This window comes from Ovis aries, chromosome 11 (assembly GCF_016772045.2).
Source record: "Ovis aries strain OAR_USU_Benz2616 breed Rambouillet chromosome 11, ARS-UI_Ramb_v3.0, whole genome shotgun sequence".
Classification (NCBI taxonomy): domain Eukaryota; kingdom Metazoa; phylum Chordata; class Mammalia; order Artiodactyla; family Bovidae; genus Ovis; species Ovis aries.
Genome location: NC_056064.1, coordinates 6,861,051 through 6,876,665, shown reverse-complemented (window position 1 = coordinate 6,876,665; position 15,615 = coordinate 6,861,051). Strand labels below are relative to the sequence as shown.

Sequence of the window (15,615 nt, the reverse complement as noted above, 5' to 3'; positions counted from 1 at the left end):
ACAAAGAGTGGACGGAGACTTAGCAACTCAGCAACTTTAAAAAAATATCTGTTTTACTCACTTCCTCTCTGATCGTTATTATTGCTTCTGCTGTCTCTAGGTTTTTTCTTTTCTTTTTTTTTTTTTCTTTTTCTAATTCTTTTAAATGGTATGTTAGGCTTTTTATTTGGAATTTTTCTTCATTTTTTTTGAGGAAGGTCTGGATCGCTATGAACTTTCCTCTGAGATCTGTTTTTGCTGCATCTCATAGGTAGGATTGTGTTTTCATTGTTACTTGTCTCAACATATTTTAAACTCCTCTTTGATTACATAATTGACCCATTGGTTTTTCAGTAGTTTATTGTTTAGCGTCCATGTAATTTTTTTTTCTTTGTTTCTCTTTCTGTGGTTGATTTTTAGTTTCACGCTGCTGTGATCTGTAAAGTTGTTTGAAATGATTTCTACCTTCTTAAAGTCACAGAGGGGATATTTTATATTTTATGTTTTTGTATATAGTCAGTCCTAGAGAGGGTTCCATGCACAGCACTTGAAAAGAATGTATATATTCTGGGTTTTTTGGATGTATTGTTCTGAAAATATCTTAAGTCTAACTGTTCTGTTGTATCACCTAGGATCTCTGTTGGTTTATTGATTTTATGTCTGGAAGATCTGCCTATTAATGTAAGTGGGTTGTTTATGTCTTCCATCATTATTGTATTTGGTAGAAGGATCATCATGTGTAAAGAACTCAGTGGGGGGAAATGGTTTAGGATCAGAAAGAAGGCCAAGGCTGCTGGAATGTAGGACATGAAGGGAAAAGTGAAAAACAAGATTTCCACGTTCAACAAACACCTCATACATTAGAGAAAAATGTTCCCCAAACTCATTACTCTAAGGATCTGTCATTTTCCAAATATAACAAGAAGAGGACATCAGTGTTAGGAATAATCTTTCACTAGCTGAGTAAAAACCAGTTTAAAGTTTGTTCTCACCTAGCTCACATAATTTTTTGAAATAGCAGCTATGATTTCATTAGTATGTTGGCTTAGGATAATGTTAGTATTAGGTCATGTTTACTGAGCATACAGTCTGGCTAAGAAAGAGAAGTGACTTGGAGATTGAATTAAGATGCTAAACTGACACGTGTTTGCCTACCCCTTTTCTCTCCAAATCTCTGAAAAGGTAAATAAGTATGCTCCTGCTGCTGCTGCTGAGTCGCTTCAGTCGTGTCCGACTCTGTGCGACCCCATGGACGGCAGCCCACCAGGCTCCCCCGTCCCTGGGATTCTCCAGGCAAGAGCACTGGAGTGGGCTGCCATTTCCTTCTCCAATGCATGAAAGTGAAAAGTGAAAGTGAAGTCGCTCAGTCATGTCCAACTCTTAGCGACCCCATGGACTGTAGCCCACCAGGCTCCTCCGTCCATGGGATTTTCCAGGCAAGAGTACTGGAGTGGGCTGCCATTGCCTTCTCCAAATAAGTATGCTAGAACATATCAATTAGTTAGAAAACCAAAACGTGAGTCATGTATATTCATTTATCTCCTCCTCATTTCCTCATTAATTCCTGCAACCACTAACCTGTTCCTCACTTTTCTAATTGTGTCATTTCAAGAGTGCTATATAAATGGAATGATACACTATGAAGCTTTTGTGGATTGGCTTTTTACTTAGCATACATCTCTGGAGATTCACCCAGGTTGTTGAGTGTATCAATAATTTTGTTCCTTTTCATCGCTGAGTATTATTCCATGGCTTGAATGTACCATGGTTTGTTTAATCAATCACCTGTTGAAGGACATCTGAACTGTTGCAGCTTGGGACAATTCCAAATAAAGCTGCTACAAACATTATATACAGGTTTTTATATAAACACAAAATGTTTAGGATAAAGGCCTAGGAATGCAATTGGTAGGATGAATGGTAGTTTCACATTTAGTTTTTGAAGAAATTGTCAAACTGTGTTTCAAATTGCCTGTATCATTTTACATCCCCACTAGCAATGTATGGGTGATCTGGTATCTCTGCATTCTAGTCACTTGGTGCTGTGACTATGTTAAGGTTTTTGCTACTGTGATATACATGCAGTAATATTTCATTGTGATTTTAATGAGCCTTTCCTTAATGGAAACCTAATGAGCTATTATTATACAGTGGAATATGAGCAGAGAGTCTTGTGAGAGGGAAAGTAAATACCACTCTTGGGAAAATAGGTACTACTCTGAAAGGACCATTTGAAATGAATTTTGAATAAGATAATGGTAAACTCCAGGAGTTGGTGATGGACAGAGAGGCCTGGTGTGCTGTGGTTCATGGGGTCGCAAATAGTCTGACACGACTGAGCGACTGAACTGAACTGAACTGAAGTAGGGTAAGAAAGAGAAAAAGAAAATTAGAGAACTGAGAAAAATACTTAGGGAAGGAAATATCAAATATACTATTAATACTTTATTTTGGAATGTCAAAAGCTTATAGGGGTATATAAACATTGTTGCCTTAACTAAAAATGGAAATATAATTAAATTGAGAGAATAACAAAGTGTGTGGTACTGTGAGAGTTAAATTCTGTTTTAGTTCTATTGCATACATAAAACCTGCAATTGATAAAAAATAGCGATAGGAGCCTATTAATTAAAGAAGACGTATAACCACGAGCAGTGGAGGAGTTAAAGGTGGCTGGCCCTGAGGGGAAGAAGGGAGGTAAGGATGGAGCAAGTCACGGATGTTTTCTCACACAAATTTGCTTTTCAATCCTATTCTTATAAGGATACATCACTCAGGACAAAAAAATTAAGTGTATAGAAAGAGACTCTCAGAGTATATGAATTTATTTCTATACTTTTCACAAGAGACAAACATATTTCAAATGTCATGGAAAGTTGAAAATAAAAGAAATACAAAAAGACAGAAGGCAAATGAAAACATAGAAATCAATATTAATCATAGACAGAAACTGAGGCAAACAGTATTAAGCAAGACAAATAAAACAGCTTCTCAGAGATCAAAGGTCAAAGGGACAAGTACTTTAGAAAAAGACAGGGATTTAAAACACACACACACATTCACACTGTATACCCAGTGGAGTTTATGTATTCATTTCAAACACCAAACGTGGTACATATATCCACTGATTCATTGGTTAGCCACAAGTAGGAATTAAAAAAAAATCTCAACAGAATACAGTCCACATTTTAAAATGTTCTTATTGCAATAGAACAAAATTAGAAAATAACAATAAAGCTATAGTAAAAATGTATGGCCAGTTACAAGTTTAAGGTGACTCATCTAAAAATTTTGATTCAAGTGGAAATGAAACATATTACAGATTATCTATAAGTAAATGATCATTATAGCAATACATTTTAAACTTTTTGGATATGGACAAAATATTAATCAGGGGGTAAATTATAGCTTAAAATCCATGAATTAGAAATGAAGCAAAATAAACAAGTAAACTAAGCTTTCAAATAAAAAAACGCCACAAAATTACGAAAGAAACATTAAAGTAAACACACAGAAAGCAATAGAATTGGCAAAGATAAAGCCAGAAATTAATAAAATGGAAAATAAACAAGAAATAGATTTTATGAATCAAAAAGTCAATTCTTCAAACAAACCAATAAAACAGACAAATGATCAACATTCTAAAAGGAAACTCACAAATACATGACTTTTGAGGTTTTAAAGGGGCTCTAACCACAGAGGATATTTAAAAATTGTGTTCACCACTATATCAATAATCATAATCTAAATTAAATTTTCATAACTTTGCAAAAGGTATCTACCAGAAACTTACAGTAGACATCATACTTAATATTAGATACATGTTGACGACAAAGAAGGTAAGAGAGAAGAATACCCACTATCCCAGTTACTATACACAATATAGTGGGAACTAGAACTCATATTGACTCTAGTTAATAAAGTGATATCTGAAAAGATATGAAAAGTATTAGAAAGGAAGGGACAAAAGGATCCTTTCTTGAAGATGAAATGACAAAATTTATGAGATGCAAGACAATCTATTGGGACGAAAGAGGCTATTTAAGTTTAGTAAAGCAGTCAACTAAAGATTGTTCTAAAATTAGCAAGAGTTCTTCAACTGTCCCACAATAGCCCATTAGAAAATATCTTGAAAAGAGAGTTCATTTATAATGAACTGTAGAAATACATTCAGCATGAAACTTTACAGGAATGAAGATCAAAAAATAAACAGCTGTTAAACTTTCCTGAAAACGTAAAACTCAGCTTTGTTAGAAAGATATGTCATGGGTGAGAAGTCTCTCCAAATTAATTTAGGAATATGAAGCAGTTTAAACATTCATTTCAGAGAAACATATTGCCATACCAGATGTTAAAAATGTACTGTGACATTATTATATGGTATTAGCATAGGTATAGGCAGTGAGACAGAGAAGGCAATGGCACCCCACTCCAGTACTCTTGCCTGGAAAATCCCATGGGCGGAGGAGCCTGGTAGGCTGCAGTCCATGGGGTCGTGAAGAGTTGGACATGACTGAGTAACTTCACTTTTGCTTTTCACCTTCCTGCATTGGAGAAGGAAATGGCAACCCACTCCAGTGTCCTTGCCTGGAGAATCCCAGGGTCGGGGGAGCCTGGTGGGCTGCGTCTATGGGGTCACACAGAGTCGGACACGACTGAAGCAACTTAGCAGCAGCAGCAGCAGGCAGTGAGACAGAGTATGGGACTATATAAATATTTCCACTTCCAGTTTACAATCCCAGGAAAAAATATTCCCACAGGTAAAAAAGACATATACAAGGCCTGAAACATTGTAAAATAGGAAAAAAATAGAAACCACCTATATTCATCAGTGGGAAAATGATTAAATACACTATGTCTCTGCTGTCTATGGAATAGGAATACTACATAATATTTAAAAGAATGAATACCCAAACACACTGACATGTATATTGTTGAACTGAAAAAACATCTAACTGTATGACTAGACACATAGCATGATATTTATCTTGGAGTACACAAACAATAGTAAACATCTGGGTGTATATGCATATATGGGCACACACATCAGGAAAGGTTTTGTAAGTCTACACATTAAACTCATAACAGAGGATAGCTTGGTGATAGAGATGTAACCTTGAGAAAAGGGTACATCTCAACTTTTTCTTAATTTTTTAAAGTCTTAAAAACTTTTAATTCATTTACTTTTTAAAACTTTTAATTTTATTTATTTTTTCTAGATGTATCTTTTATTTTTTAATGACATTTATTCTTTTCTTTCTAATTTTACAAATAATACATGTTCACGGCAGACAACTGGAAATACAAAAAAAGGAAAAAGTAACAATCACTCATAATCCCCACCCCCCGAAGGTAATCATCATGAGCATTTTGATGTATTTCCACCCAGGATATACACTTTTTATTTTTTTTTATTATAACTGTAATAGTTTCAAGTGGACAACAAAGGGACTCAGTCATACATACATATATATATATATATATATATATATATATATATATATACCCATTTCCCCCCAAACTCCCCTTCCATCCAGGCTGCCACATAACACCAAGCAGAGTTCCCTGTGCTACACAGTAGGACCTTGTTGGTTATCCGTTTTAAATATAGCAGTGTGTACCTGTTGATCCCAGACTCCCTGACTATCCCTTCCCCCCAACGTCCCCCCAGTAACCCCGTAACTGTAACTTCCTTCTCTGAGCCTGTGAGTCTGTTTCTATAAGTGCCTCTGCATCGTTTTCCTTTTTTAGATCCCACATGTAAATGACATCGCATGATATGTGTTTGATTTTTTTCTTTTGTATAATTCTGGACTGTGTATTTTGAAAATTAGATTTTTTTTTTTTCTAAATGAAGACAACGCAGAAAGGATATGATTCACAACATATGTCACTACAGAAAACTTTACAGGTTGGTTGGAGAGTAAACTGGCTGGATGCTGACTACTGAGTTACTAGCGGAGGAATGACGGGCTAGGATACAAAGGCTGCCGCAGCTTAGAGAAATGACTTTTGAGTAGTGCAGGCATTCTGTCACTCTCCCTGGATCTTCTATTTTTCCTCATCATACATGTCACTCAACTTGCTTCCACATTTTCACTTGTGTGCAAAAAGGTAATGCATTGCATTTCACGTCCTCTGGACGTAACAACTTCTGCCTCTCTGAGTTGTTTTCATTGCATATTTTAGGCTTCACTTCTGCCCAAACAAGCTAAATAAAGTTAGAAATATCACTTTGTGGAATGATATCACTTCAGTCTAGTAATGAGGATAGTCCCCTCATGCTTATGATCAGATCAATTCTTCAATTAATTAAACATGGAAAATAATTACATTTCCTATGCAATATATTTTTCGGTTTACACAAGTATCTTTCCAATTACAGCATATAGGAGGAAGAAAATAGAAGGGGTAAAAAAATAGTATAAAGTACTGAGCAGTGTGTACCCAAGCCTTGTGAAGTCAGATTTTTCTTAAGTCTTATGAAAAGATGGCCCAAGCGATCCAGTCATAATCAAGTTCACACTATCATTGTAAATTATCAGCCCTGAGGGTTTTAATGTGCAAATGGTGCACCTTCCCTTCTAGAAGCTGCAGTGCCCCCAGACATCTCTCTGGAATCCTCTGGCTTCCTCTCCTTCTGAGAAAAACTGGAGGAAGTGGTTGGCAGAAGCACCAGCCTGGTCTTTGAAGAAGCAGATACGCTACCAGCTCCTGAAAGGTCCTGGCAGTCTCTGCGGGAAAACGTGCTTTTTAATTTAGTTTTGAAAATGCCATGAAATGAGGAGCAGTTAAATAATTTGCTATTCAAGCCTTTGTAGGAAGGAATCAGGGAGGCAGTTTCTAATCTCTTAGGGAACAAGATGGGGAGAGAGGCGGGGAAGGACATCATCCAAACCAAGGTACTGCCCACATGTACCGGAGCAGCTACAGCGTCTTGTCATTGGCAGATTGCAAAGTGTCACCACTTCAAGGCCTGCTTTTCTAAAAAAATCTAGAAAAGAAATCATCCTGTAGATGGAAAACACACGCTGCACTGCACCTGTTAAAGGATACCGTCCTATCCACCCTCAGCCCTGCAAAGAGCAGTAAAGTCACTTTTAAAAATATTCTCTGCTTTGGGACTACTGGGAAATGACATGTCCTCTGCAAATAAGAGCTCTGGGTAGGTCACCCAAGGCAGCAAGGAGAAAATGTGGAACGAAGTTCTGGCACTTGTCCAAAGCATCAGAGCATCTGAAATAACTCTTGTTTTGCTCTGTAAGCCATGGAAACTGGTGAGATGGGACCAAAAGATGTAAGCATTCTTGGAATCCAAGGAAGAAACAGCTAGAAACAGACTAGCTCTCTGAGCTCCGTTTTACTGTTTTCAAGGAACATGCAGGCAGAGAGTCTAGAGAGTCTCACTCAAAACCGTTTTCTGGGTTTTGAGCTGAAATGGATGGCTTTAATCTCCAAGTTGTGATGCCTGTTGGCCTGGTGCTCGGCCAACCCTGGGGCCTGAAGAAGGTGTATAAAGAGATGCTTTTTAAAAGATTCCTGGATATCAGTGAACGTTTTTTGAAAACAAAAAGCAAAACAAAAAAGACACATGTTGATGAGTTGAATGTAAATAAGAAGCAACAGAAGGATTCAGATTTTCTTTCAAAAACTGGCTTAAGCATGAAGGGGCAAAATATCCAGTTGTCAAAATAGGCTTGAGGTTTTGCTGAACCCCAAAGTTCTGGAGAGTGATATGTTTTTGCCAAACTCTAAATACTCAGGGTTAAACCTTCCCTCTAACCAATTAGATAATTGCCACTTCATTTTGTGGATTTCTTAATTGTTTCTTCTCTTTTAACGCAAACAAAATAATTAGCCTTGTCTCAGTGTAGTTTTGTTAGTATTTCCATAATTAAATAATTACTTCAACCCTGAATTAAAAACTGTCCTGCTGTCTCTAGGTACAGTAAGCTGGCAGCTGTTTTAAATAACCCTTGAGAGTGGTCAGGTTAAGGACTCAATTTATGACCTTATAAATTAACACGAGGAAACCTACTCTATAATGCAACAGACAATTCTATTTATAATACTTAATTAAGCCTCTCTAGTTGCTAACAAAACCCATTTGTGACCTTTCATTTCAACCTCACCCAAATGCAAGTCTCCTGAGATGATACGTGTTAATATGTGAATGTTGATTGAATTTGCTGGCATTATGGTTGGGTATTAAATAGCTGACAGTCTGGATAAATTAGCTCCTGATAGCTCACTAATCAAACGTAAGAAGAAAATGTCAAGTTGGGCAGCATTGATGAAACTCTTTATCAAAGCCCTGAGCTGGAGGGAGGTAGAAAGAAAGGAAAATGTCATGTCTAATATTGCCTGCAAACACTTGCTCTGAATTTCAGAAAATCTTGGCATCCAACAGAAATTATCAGAGTTGAATTGAAGGATGGCTGTGGGCAGCCATTCTTGGTGGTTTCATTTATCTGCTGTTTCCTTAGGCTGCCCTCTCTTAGCTGGACACAGAAAACCCAAAGTGATAAATAATTCAATGCTGTCTTACCTAAGATATAAAAAATAGTGGAGATATCTGGAAAATTCCAAGTAACTCAGAAAGCTACAAATTGTGGGTAATTTGGAGACAGAGAAAATCCTCCTGGGAACAGGCCCTAGAAGGAGAAAGGAAGCATACACCACGTGGACATTTTTGTGGTCCATGGGAATGGCAGTGACCTGAACACAGAAATTCTGCCTTGTGGCCTGGCATTTCAGAATACGTGTGGAGAGTCTTATCAAGTTTTAGAACTGTTCAGGGAATTTTCACACATCCTCCTGAATCAGGAAAATAGATTTCTTTCTTTTTTGTCCACCACATTCAAGAGTCAACATCATGTGATATTTCTGGCCCTACTGTGTCTTTAGGTAAATTCTTTATTTTATTGTTTCAGTTTTCTCATCTGCAAATGGGAACCATAACAGTACCTACCTTATAAGGTTGTTGTGAGGAACAGAGTTAATACACATAAAGGCTTTACACAGTGCCCGGAGCATGGTAAGCATCATGTAAGCCTTGGCTGTTATCCCCATAGCATCTCCATAAAATCTTCCTCCTGAGGGCTCTCTCCTTTCCCAGGGCTTCTATAGCAGTCAGGGCAGGCTGCCGTGACCTCTCTCCTGAATATAATCGCTTCCTAACTCATTTCCTTATTCCAAATCCACACGTCTTCCAAGACACAGTATGTGCGTGCATGCTAAGTCACTTCAGTCGTGTCCGACTCTTTGCGACCCTATAGACTGTAGCCCGCCAGGCTCCTCTGTTCATGGGATTCTCCAGACAAGGGAATATTCCTGACTCAGGGATCGAACCCATGTATTTTATGTCTCCTACGTTGGCAGGTGGGTTCTTTACCGCTAGTGCCACCTGGGAAGCTACATCACACACAGTGTTGGAACTTAAATGTTTGAAAAATCTGCTTCTGATTTTGTTCCTATCTTATTCAGTGGTCTGCAGAGTTCATCAGATAAAGTCTAAATTCCTTAATCTTGATTTCAAGCCTCATTCTATCCCTCCCTTCTAACCCTAGTTCCACTTTCCAGTTGTACATTTCACTGCTTCTACTTATGACCTCTGTCCTGGAACCGCTGCACTGCTAGCTCCCTTGCTCTCTACTTGTTCTGGAATGTTCTTGCTTTGGTATGTGCGCTCACTGTTCCCTTCACTTGGAGTTCACTTTCCTTCCAATATCTTCTGGTTCAAATCTCAGCCATCCTTCAGAGCCAGGCCCAGTTGCCACTCCTTCACAGGGGCCTTTCCAATTCTATCATTTAACCATCCCTCCTCCTTCTCTGACCTCCAGTATTGTTGTTGTTTTAATTATCAACCCTAGTCACCTGCTATTACAGCTACTAATTCATATGCCCCCTATTTAGTTTGTACTATATCTTTAACCTCTGAGCCCTGTAGACAGAGGCAGCTTCTTTAGTGTGTCCTGCTCAGAACTGTCCACAAGTGAATGCTATACACAGAGGAGGTGCGTGCTCTGCAAGCAAGAATGAAATATCAATCCTGTTCGTCTGTAACACTCTCCCTCACCTTATCACTCTCTGTGTGAATGCCTATGGAAATACTTCAACTTGAAACAGTAAATGGGATGAAAAAAATCTTTTCGGCAGAAAAAACAAACCTGGAAAATGTGCAATTGATCCTCAAACAGCAGTTTGCATTTTAAGGAGAAGCAGTGACAAAAAAAGTTGGAATCCAGTACCTTTATATCTGGTTACTACAGCTGCGTTGACACTAAGAGGCTCTTGAAAGCTGACAGTGAGTGATGTGCTGCTGGTTACCACGAGACAAGCACTGGTTGGCACCTCGGGGGCTCCTGGGACAGAAGGAGAAACACAAGGATCTTAACATAGCAAATCCTTTTCAAACAATGTTCCTGTCTCTTCAAAGGATACCCTGAAACGCACACTGTGGAGACATTTGTTTGTAGAGCCTAATAGCTTTTGCCTTTGAGCATTTTCATTAGAAGTCTCAATGGTCTTTATTTGTTGCCATCGTGGTCTTATTTGAGCATTAGAACATCTTCTGAAGGGGTAAATAATACCAGTTAAGCCTTCTCAAAGTACCTTAGAAACACAATAGAAGATTGGGCTGGACCAGTGGAGAGGAGGTCAGAAAGTGTTAGCAGGAATCAATATTGGAGGTACAGACTACTTTCATGCGAATCATTTCCCGGGAGCCTTTTTGCAACCCTGTTGGGTAGAAAGAATGCGTAACCACATCCGCACGTTTAGGATGAGGAAACTTCAACCCAATGAGGGCAAATTCCCGGTTCAAGAACACAGCAAAGACATAGCTAGGATGAAAGTCTGTGGCTTCAGATGCCCAATTTCGGGCTCTTCCCAGTATGGGATGCTACCTTGACTTGCTCTCACTTTGCCTTCAATGATATCAGGTACCATTTTTCTAAGAAAGGCTTCATGGGCAAATGTCATGGCCACTAACCCCAGGTTTTAAAGGACTTCTATCACTCAGAGTACTTTTTGACACCCAGAAGATGTTTTTTAATTTAGAAAAAAAATTTAAAATGGCATCAAATTAGTGATTTGATGATTCTAGTATTAATTCTAGTATTAATCTATCCTCAATGAGGTACAATGATAAAGGCATTTATTGAAACAGCTGCTGAAAATAATTTCAACAATTATTGAAACGCTTTTTATTTAAAGCATGTATTAGCATTACTAAAGGGATTGTTAATATTAAAAGCAACCTTTCATTAATAGTACTTAAGCTATTTGCTTCAAGAGAAAGGAGTAGGCCTAGATTTGGTATTTAGAATACAATACTACAGAAAACAAGAATTTCTCTGCCTTTGGTGTTTATCACGAAGCAGAGACAGATAGTTCCCAAACTAATGAACTGATCTTTTCCTTAGATTAAACATTTCAAGTCTAATTTTTTTTTGCTGCTTAAATAAGATCAGCTTTTGGAATAAGAGTTTAATGTTTCACAAGTGCTTGGATTGTATGTGAATTTTTATATCAGGGTGACACTAAGCAGTGCCTTCCAATGCTAACGAGTATTATCCCGAAACAAAGCTTTTCTTAAATTAACAAAAAGAGCTGGTAAAGAGAATGCAAGTGCAGACGAAAGCATAATTCATAGGCTGGTTATCCTTCTCTGTTGGCTGTATTAACTGAAGGTCAGTTTATATAAGCTGTATATAGTAGAGAGTTGAAAACGACTTAATCTTGAACTTGAAACAGAAACTGGACAAATAGGCAAACAGGTATTTTTCCACCTCCACATCTCAAAATAAAGCCACGCAGGGAATCAGACCATCCAGGTCATTAGACGTTAGGGCGTAGCGGGTGGAGAGTGCTAGCCGAGTGTGACACGGTGGAGGGGAGCCAGCAGCCTCGTGGCTGTGGTCAAAGAACCTATCAGGAGCCAGAAAATCAAGCAAGACAAAAGACCCTTTGACAGCCTCCCAGAACCCTTGCCCCAAAGAGGCTGACAACGGCCATCCGTGATCCCTCGAGGGGCAAAGACTCAGTGAAAGAAGTCCTGCTGTCTCAAACGAGGGTTCAGTCTAGTTAAACGAACAAGTCCGCTGCTTATACTCACTGGCATGTTCAAAGCCTGTTTTCATGCGTCTGTAGAGTCGGTACCTCCACTCCCAAGCTTTCAGCTGTTTCTCTTTCTCTGTGTTGTCCAGACTGAATCCTTCATTCTCCACCTGAGCAGACAGTTCACTCACCCTCTCCTGGGCTTCCTGCACCAGTGTGTTGAGGTGCATAGATCGGCTTTCCAGGCTGACAACTGGAAGGAAAGAAATGGGCTGAGTCGCTTTTCTTTCTGGGGAAACGCTGCTTTGTTGACAGGGTATCTGGGAGTCTACTATGAGTTTTTAAAAATGCCTGGGGAAAGTGGAATCTATATTCATCATTAGCTATCTTACTATGATAAGGTCTAATTGGTGACACAACCAGATTAAATGGCAAACATATTGGTTTAAGAGATTCCCATTGCCCTGGGGCCCAGATAGCTGCCTAGCAGAGGTTATTAGAATGCCGCTGGCAGGAGGCTCACTTCTCTTTCATGATGCACGTAGTTGTTTCCGGAATCTTCAGAGGTACAAACACTTAAGGGCAAAAGCTTTGTAGGACTAGGAAGGCCTTAAAGAAAGTCATCCATGAGGCAAGTTGCATCCTGCTGAAGATGTGTTTTTGGTTTTTGCTGTTTTTTTTGTTTGTTTGTTTGTTTTTGTAGAACCTGATCAAATCTTCTGTTTTTATATTCTTTCCAGCTCATAGGGATTTTTCTTGGTGGTAATTTTGTTATTGTTAGTCAATTAATTTATTGCTAACATAGTGAGAGTCGCTCAGTCGTGTCTGACTTTTTGCGACACCATGGACTATACAGTCCGTGGAATTCTCCAGCCCAGAATCCTGGAGTGGGTAGCCTATCCCTCTGCCAGGGGAACTTCCCCACCCAGGGATTGTTAACAAAGTCTTCCACTATTGCTGCCACAATAGAACTAGTGAGTCCTGATGGTTGGATGACTTGGGTGTGATCTTGGATCAATTTTACCCTTTAATTGTGCTCTGACTGTGCGAATGATTTCTAGAGATGCCCGTGCCCAAGAGAGCAAGTTATATTGACTCCTCTTGCCAAGAGAGGTTGTCAGGCTTGGTATTTTTTTTTAATTCAGTGTGTGTGATCATCTTTATTTGATTCACATCATATTATTTACCCGACCTGCCCTGTGTGAGTGAACGTTCATGTCAGTGACAGATTTCAAGTTTTTATGTCAGATTGGGAGTTTGCTTCTTGCTGCCCACTCAGAATACTCATGCACGTGAGGGCCTGCCTAGGTGGTCACTTGGCCACTTCAGTGGAGCTCTTCCTGGTTAGTTTAAAGAAGAGAAGAGAGCCTTAGCATGCATAGGGTAGAGGATCACACAAATAATGAAACAGAGCAGAACCAGGTTCTGCAGATCGGTCACCAAAATGTGTTTGACACTCTCTGTGACCAAAACAATATTTCCCCCTGGTGGGTGGGAAAGATATCTAACCATGTTATTCTTCTAATTAAGAGGGAAAATATTCTGAAGATAACGCAAAGTGAAAAATTTTAGGTGTATTTTGAAATGGAAATTACGTGGTTATATATTCATCTTGCCGTGTGTTCATAGGCATGTTTGCATTAATTACAGGAAATGAATACTGATTTATTATTGCCCCTGCTTAGCATCAATCTCAATTTATTTACAGATGAAGTCAATGAAAAATTAGTTGAGTCTTTTTCGTTTTTTCTTTCTTTTTAAAGTTGCTGTTTAGAACACTCAGGACTGTGTTTTGCTGCAGATCGGTCATGGTTAATACACGTTGCTGTAGCAGTCAATCATGTACTCTAAATACTGTCACACTTTTTTTAAAGCCTCAGTCATGAGCCATGACAAAAAAATAAACAAACAAATATAGAGCTAAAAAACTCTTTCACTGAGAAGCTACGCTATGCAGAACCCCTTGGGAAGGCTAAAGGAGGCCAGAATAAATGATAATGTAAGTGCTGTGGGTGTAGGGAAGCGATGATGGTGTATGAACACAGAGGTTCTGGAGAAAAAAAAAATACACATTCGCACACGCAGGCGCATACTCCTGTGGAAAAATTGGCAATATTAGTAGCCTCAAGGTGCAATTTCCTGAAGCAGCGAGATTGACAAGTCAGGACTAAATGCTGTTAATTTAACTAACTTCAGATTAATGGTAGAGTCTGCTATGACTGAAGCCCTCAAACACAGTCTCATTATAGCCTTGCTGGGAAGGTCCTAAATATAGGCATTGACAGTTTAAAACAAATTCGTATACATTTGTGTATTTTTAGACATAGGTTAGGCGTCAGAGTTTGTGTCACGGTTTTCAGGTTGATTAATTGACCCAGTAACTGCACCCTTTACCCACTCCCCCCACCTTCTTCCACTCCAAATTATGGGCAAAATGGGGGGATTGTCCTTGCTAAGTCATTCAGTGAGCTTTTTATTGTGAGCTTGATGTTTGAATCGCATGCATGCGTCAACACTTGGGCGATAGACACATGATTTATAAAAATAAATTTTTCTAATACTATGAAATCCCCCCTATTAATTTTTATATCCACAACAGTTATTACTGGTGTGAATTCCAGGTGGCATTTCAGATGGACAGCTTCTCTTGAGCTGTGCTTGGCTCCCCCTGAAATTTTTCCCTGCTTTTCCTAGCACAACACATTTGGTTTCTAGACTTTGCCTTTATTCCTAGACTGTAGACTTGATGCTGTTTGAGTTGTAGGGGTAAAAGGACTCTGAAGCTTTAAAATAAAGCATTCATCTCTTCATAGAATAGCAAGAAAGATACATAGAATTTTCTGGCCGAGTAAGTTTTCCAAGATGGTTTAGATACCTGTGCTTCTCAAACTGAGACATCTAACTTAAACAACATAGTATAGTGGTGGTATTAATGGAGTTCAGTGGGTATATCTGAAGTCTCACAATAAATATGCCTGTCTTTCAGGAACATTGAATTTTCTAGGCAGATTTTTGATGAAAGCAAATTATTTAGAAGTTAAAACAAGCTCTTCTATTATGGAGAAGAGTGGAACATATTCCTTAAAAAATGAAGATTAGAAAAGATAGATTATAGATCTCTTTCTCTCTTTTTTTTTCCAGGCTAAGTTCCCAGGTGCCCCTGGGAATATACCTACTCACTTGCTTCCGTTAGAGGTAATTTCATGCACGAGTTGGAGAGGCACTAACTGAGCCAGTGGTTTCAAACCATTTCACCAAGCAAACCTTTTATTATTTTTATCCTATGGATTTTTTAATAGTTTAATAAAACACTCTCTCTTGAAAGATTTTCTTTATTGACTGCCAAATCAGCTGACTTAAAGCAATCATTTTTCTCCCTATTAATAATGACCTATATAAGTGCCAATAGAAGCATCTGTTCAGCATTAGATAATCAAACCTAACAAACTAATGTTTTAAGGAGAAGCAGGTAAATACAATAATCAGATTAGACTGTAGTTTTATCTTGAGTAATGATGCGTCTGTTAAGCTTTTTGACACCTTGGAGATTGTCTGGGGACTCTTATTCCTATTTTT

At 38.5% G+C, this 15,615-nt stretch overlaps 1 protein-coding gene across 1 annotated transcript in view; it reads right to left on the bottom strand.

The window, feature by feature from the left end:
- The window catches only part of ANKFN1 (ankyrin repeat and fibronectin type III domain containing 1), a 393,710-nt gene that overhangs the window by 149,015 nt on the left and 229,080 nt on the right, over nucleotides 1-15,615 (bottom strand). Inside the window, exons 6-7 of the mRNA XM_060395103.1 lie at nucleotides 12,098-12,292; nucleotides 10,230-10,343 (exon numbers count right to left, since the gene is read on the bottom strand). Coding sequence (XP_060251086.1) covers nucleotides 10,230-10,343; nucleotides 12,098-12,292 — 309 coding nt within the window. The remainder of the gene's footprint in view (nucleotides 1-10,229; nucleotides 10,344-12,097; nucleotides 12,293-15,615) is intronic.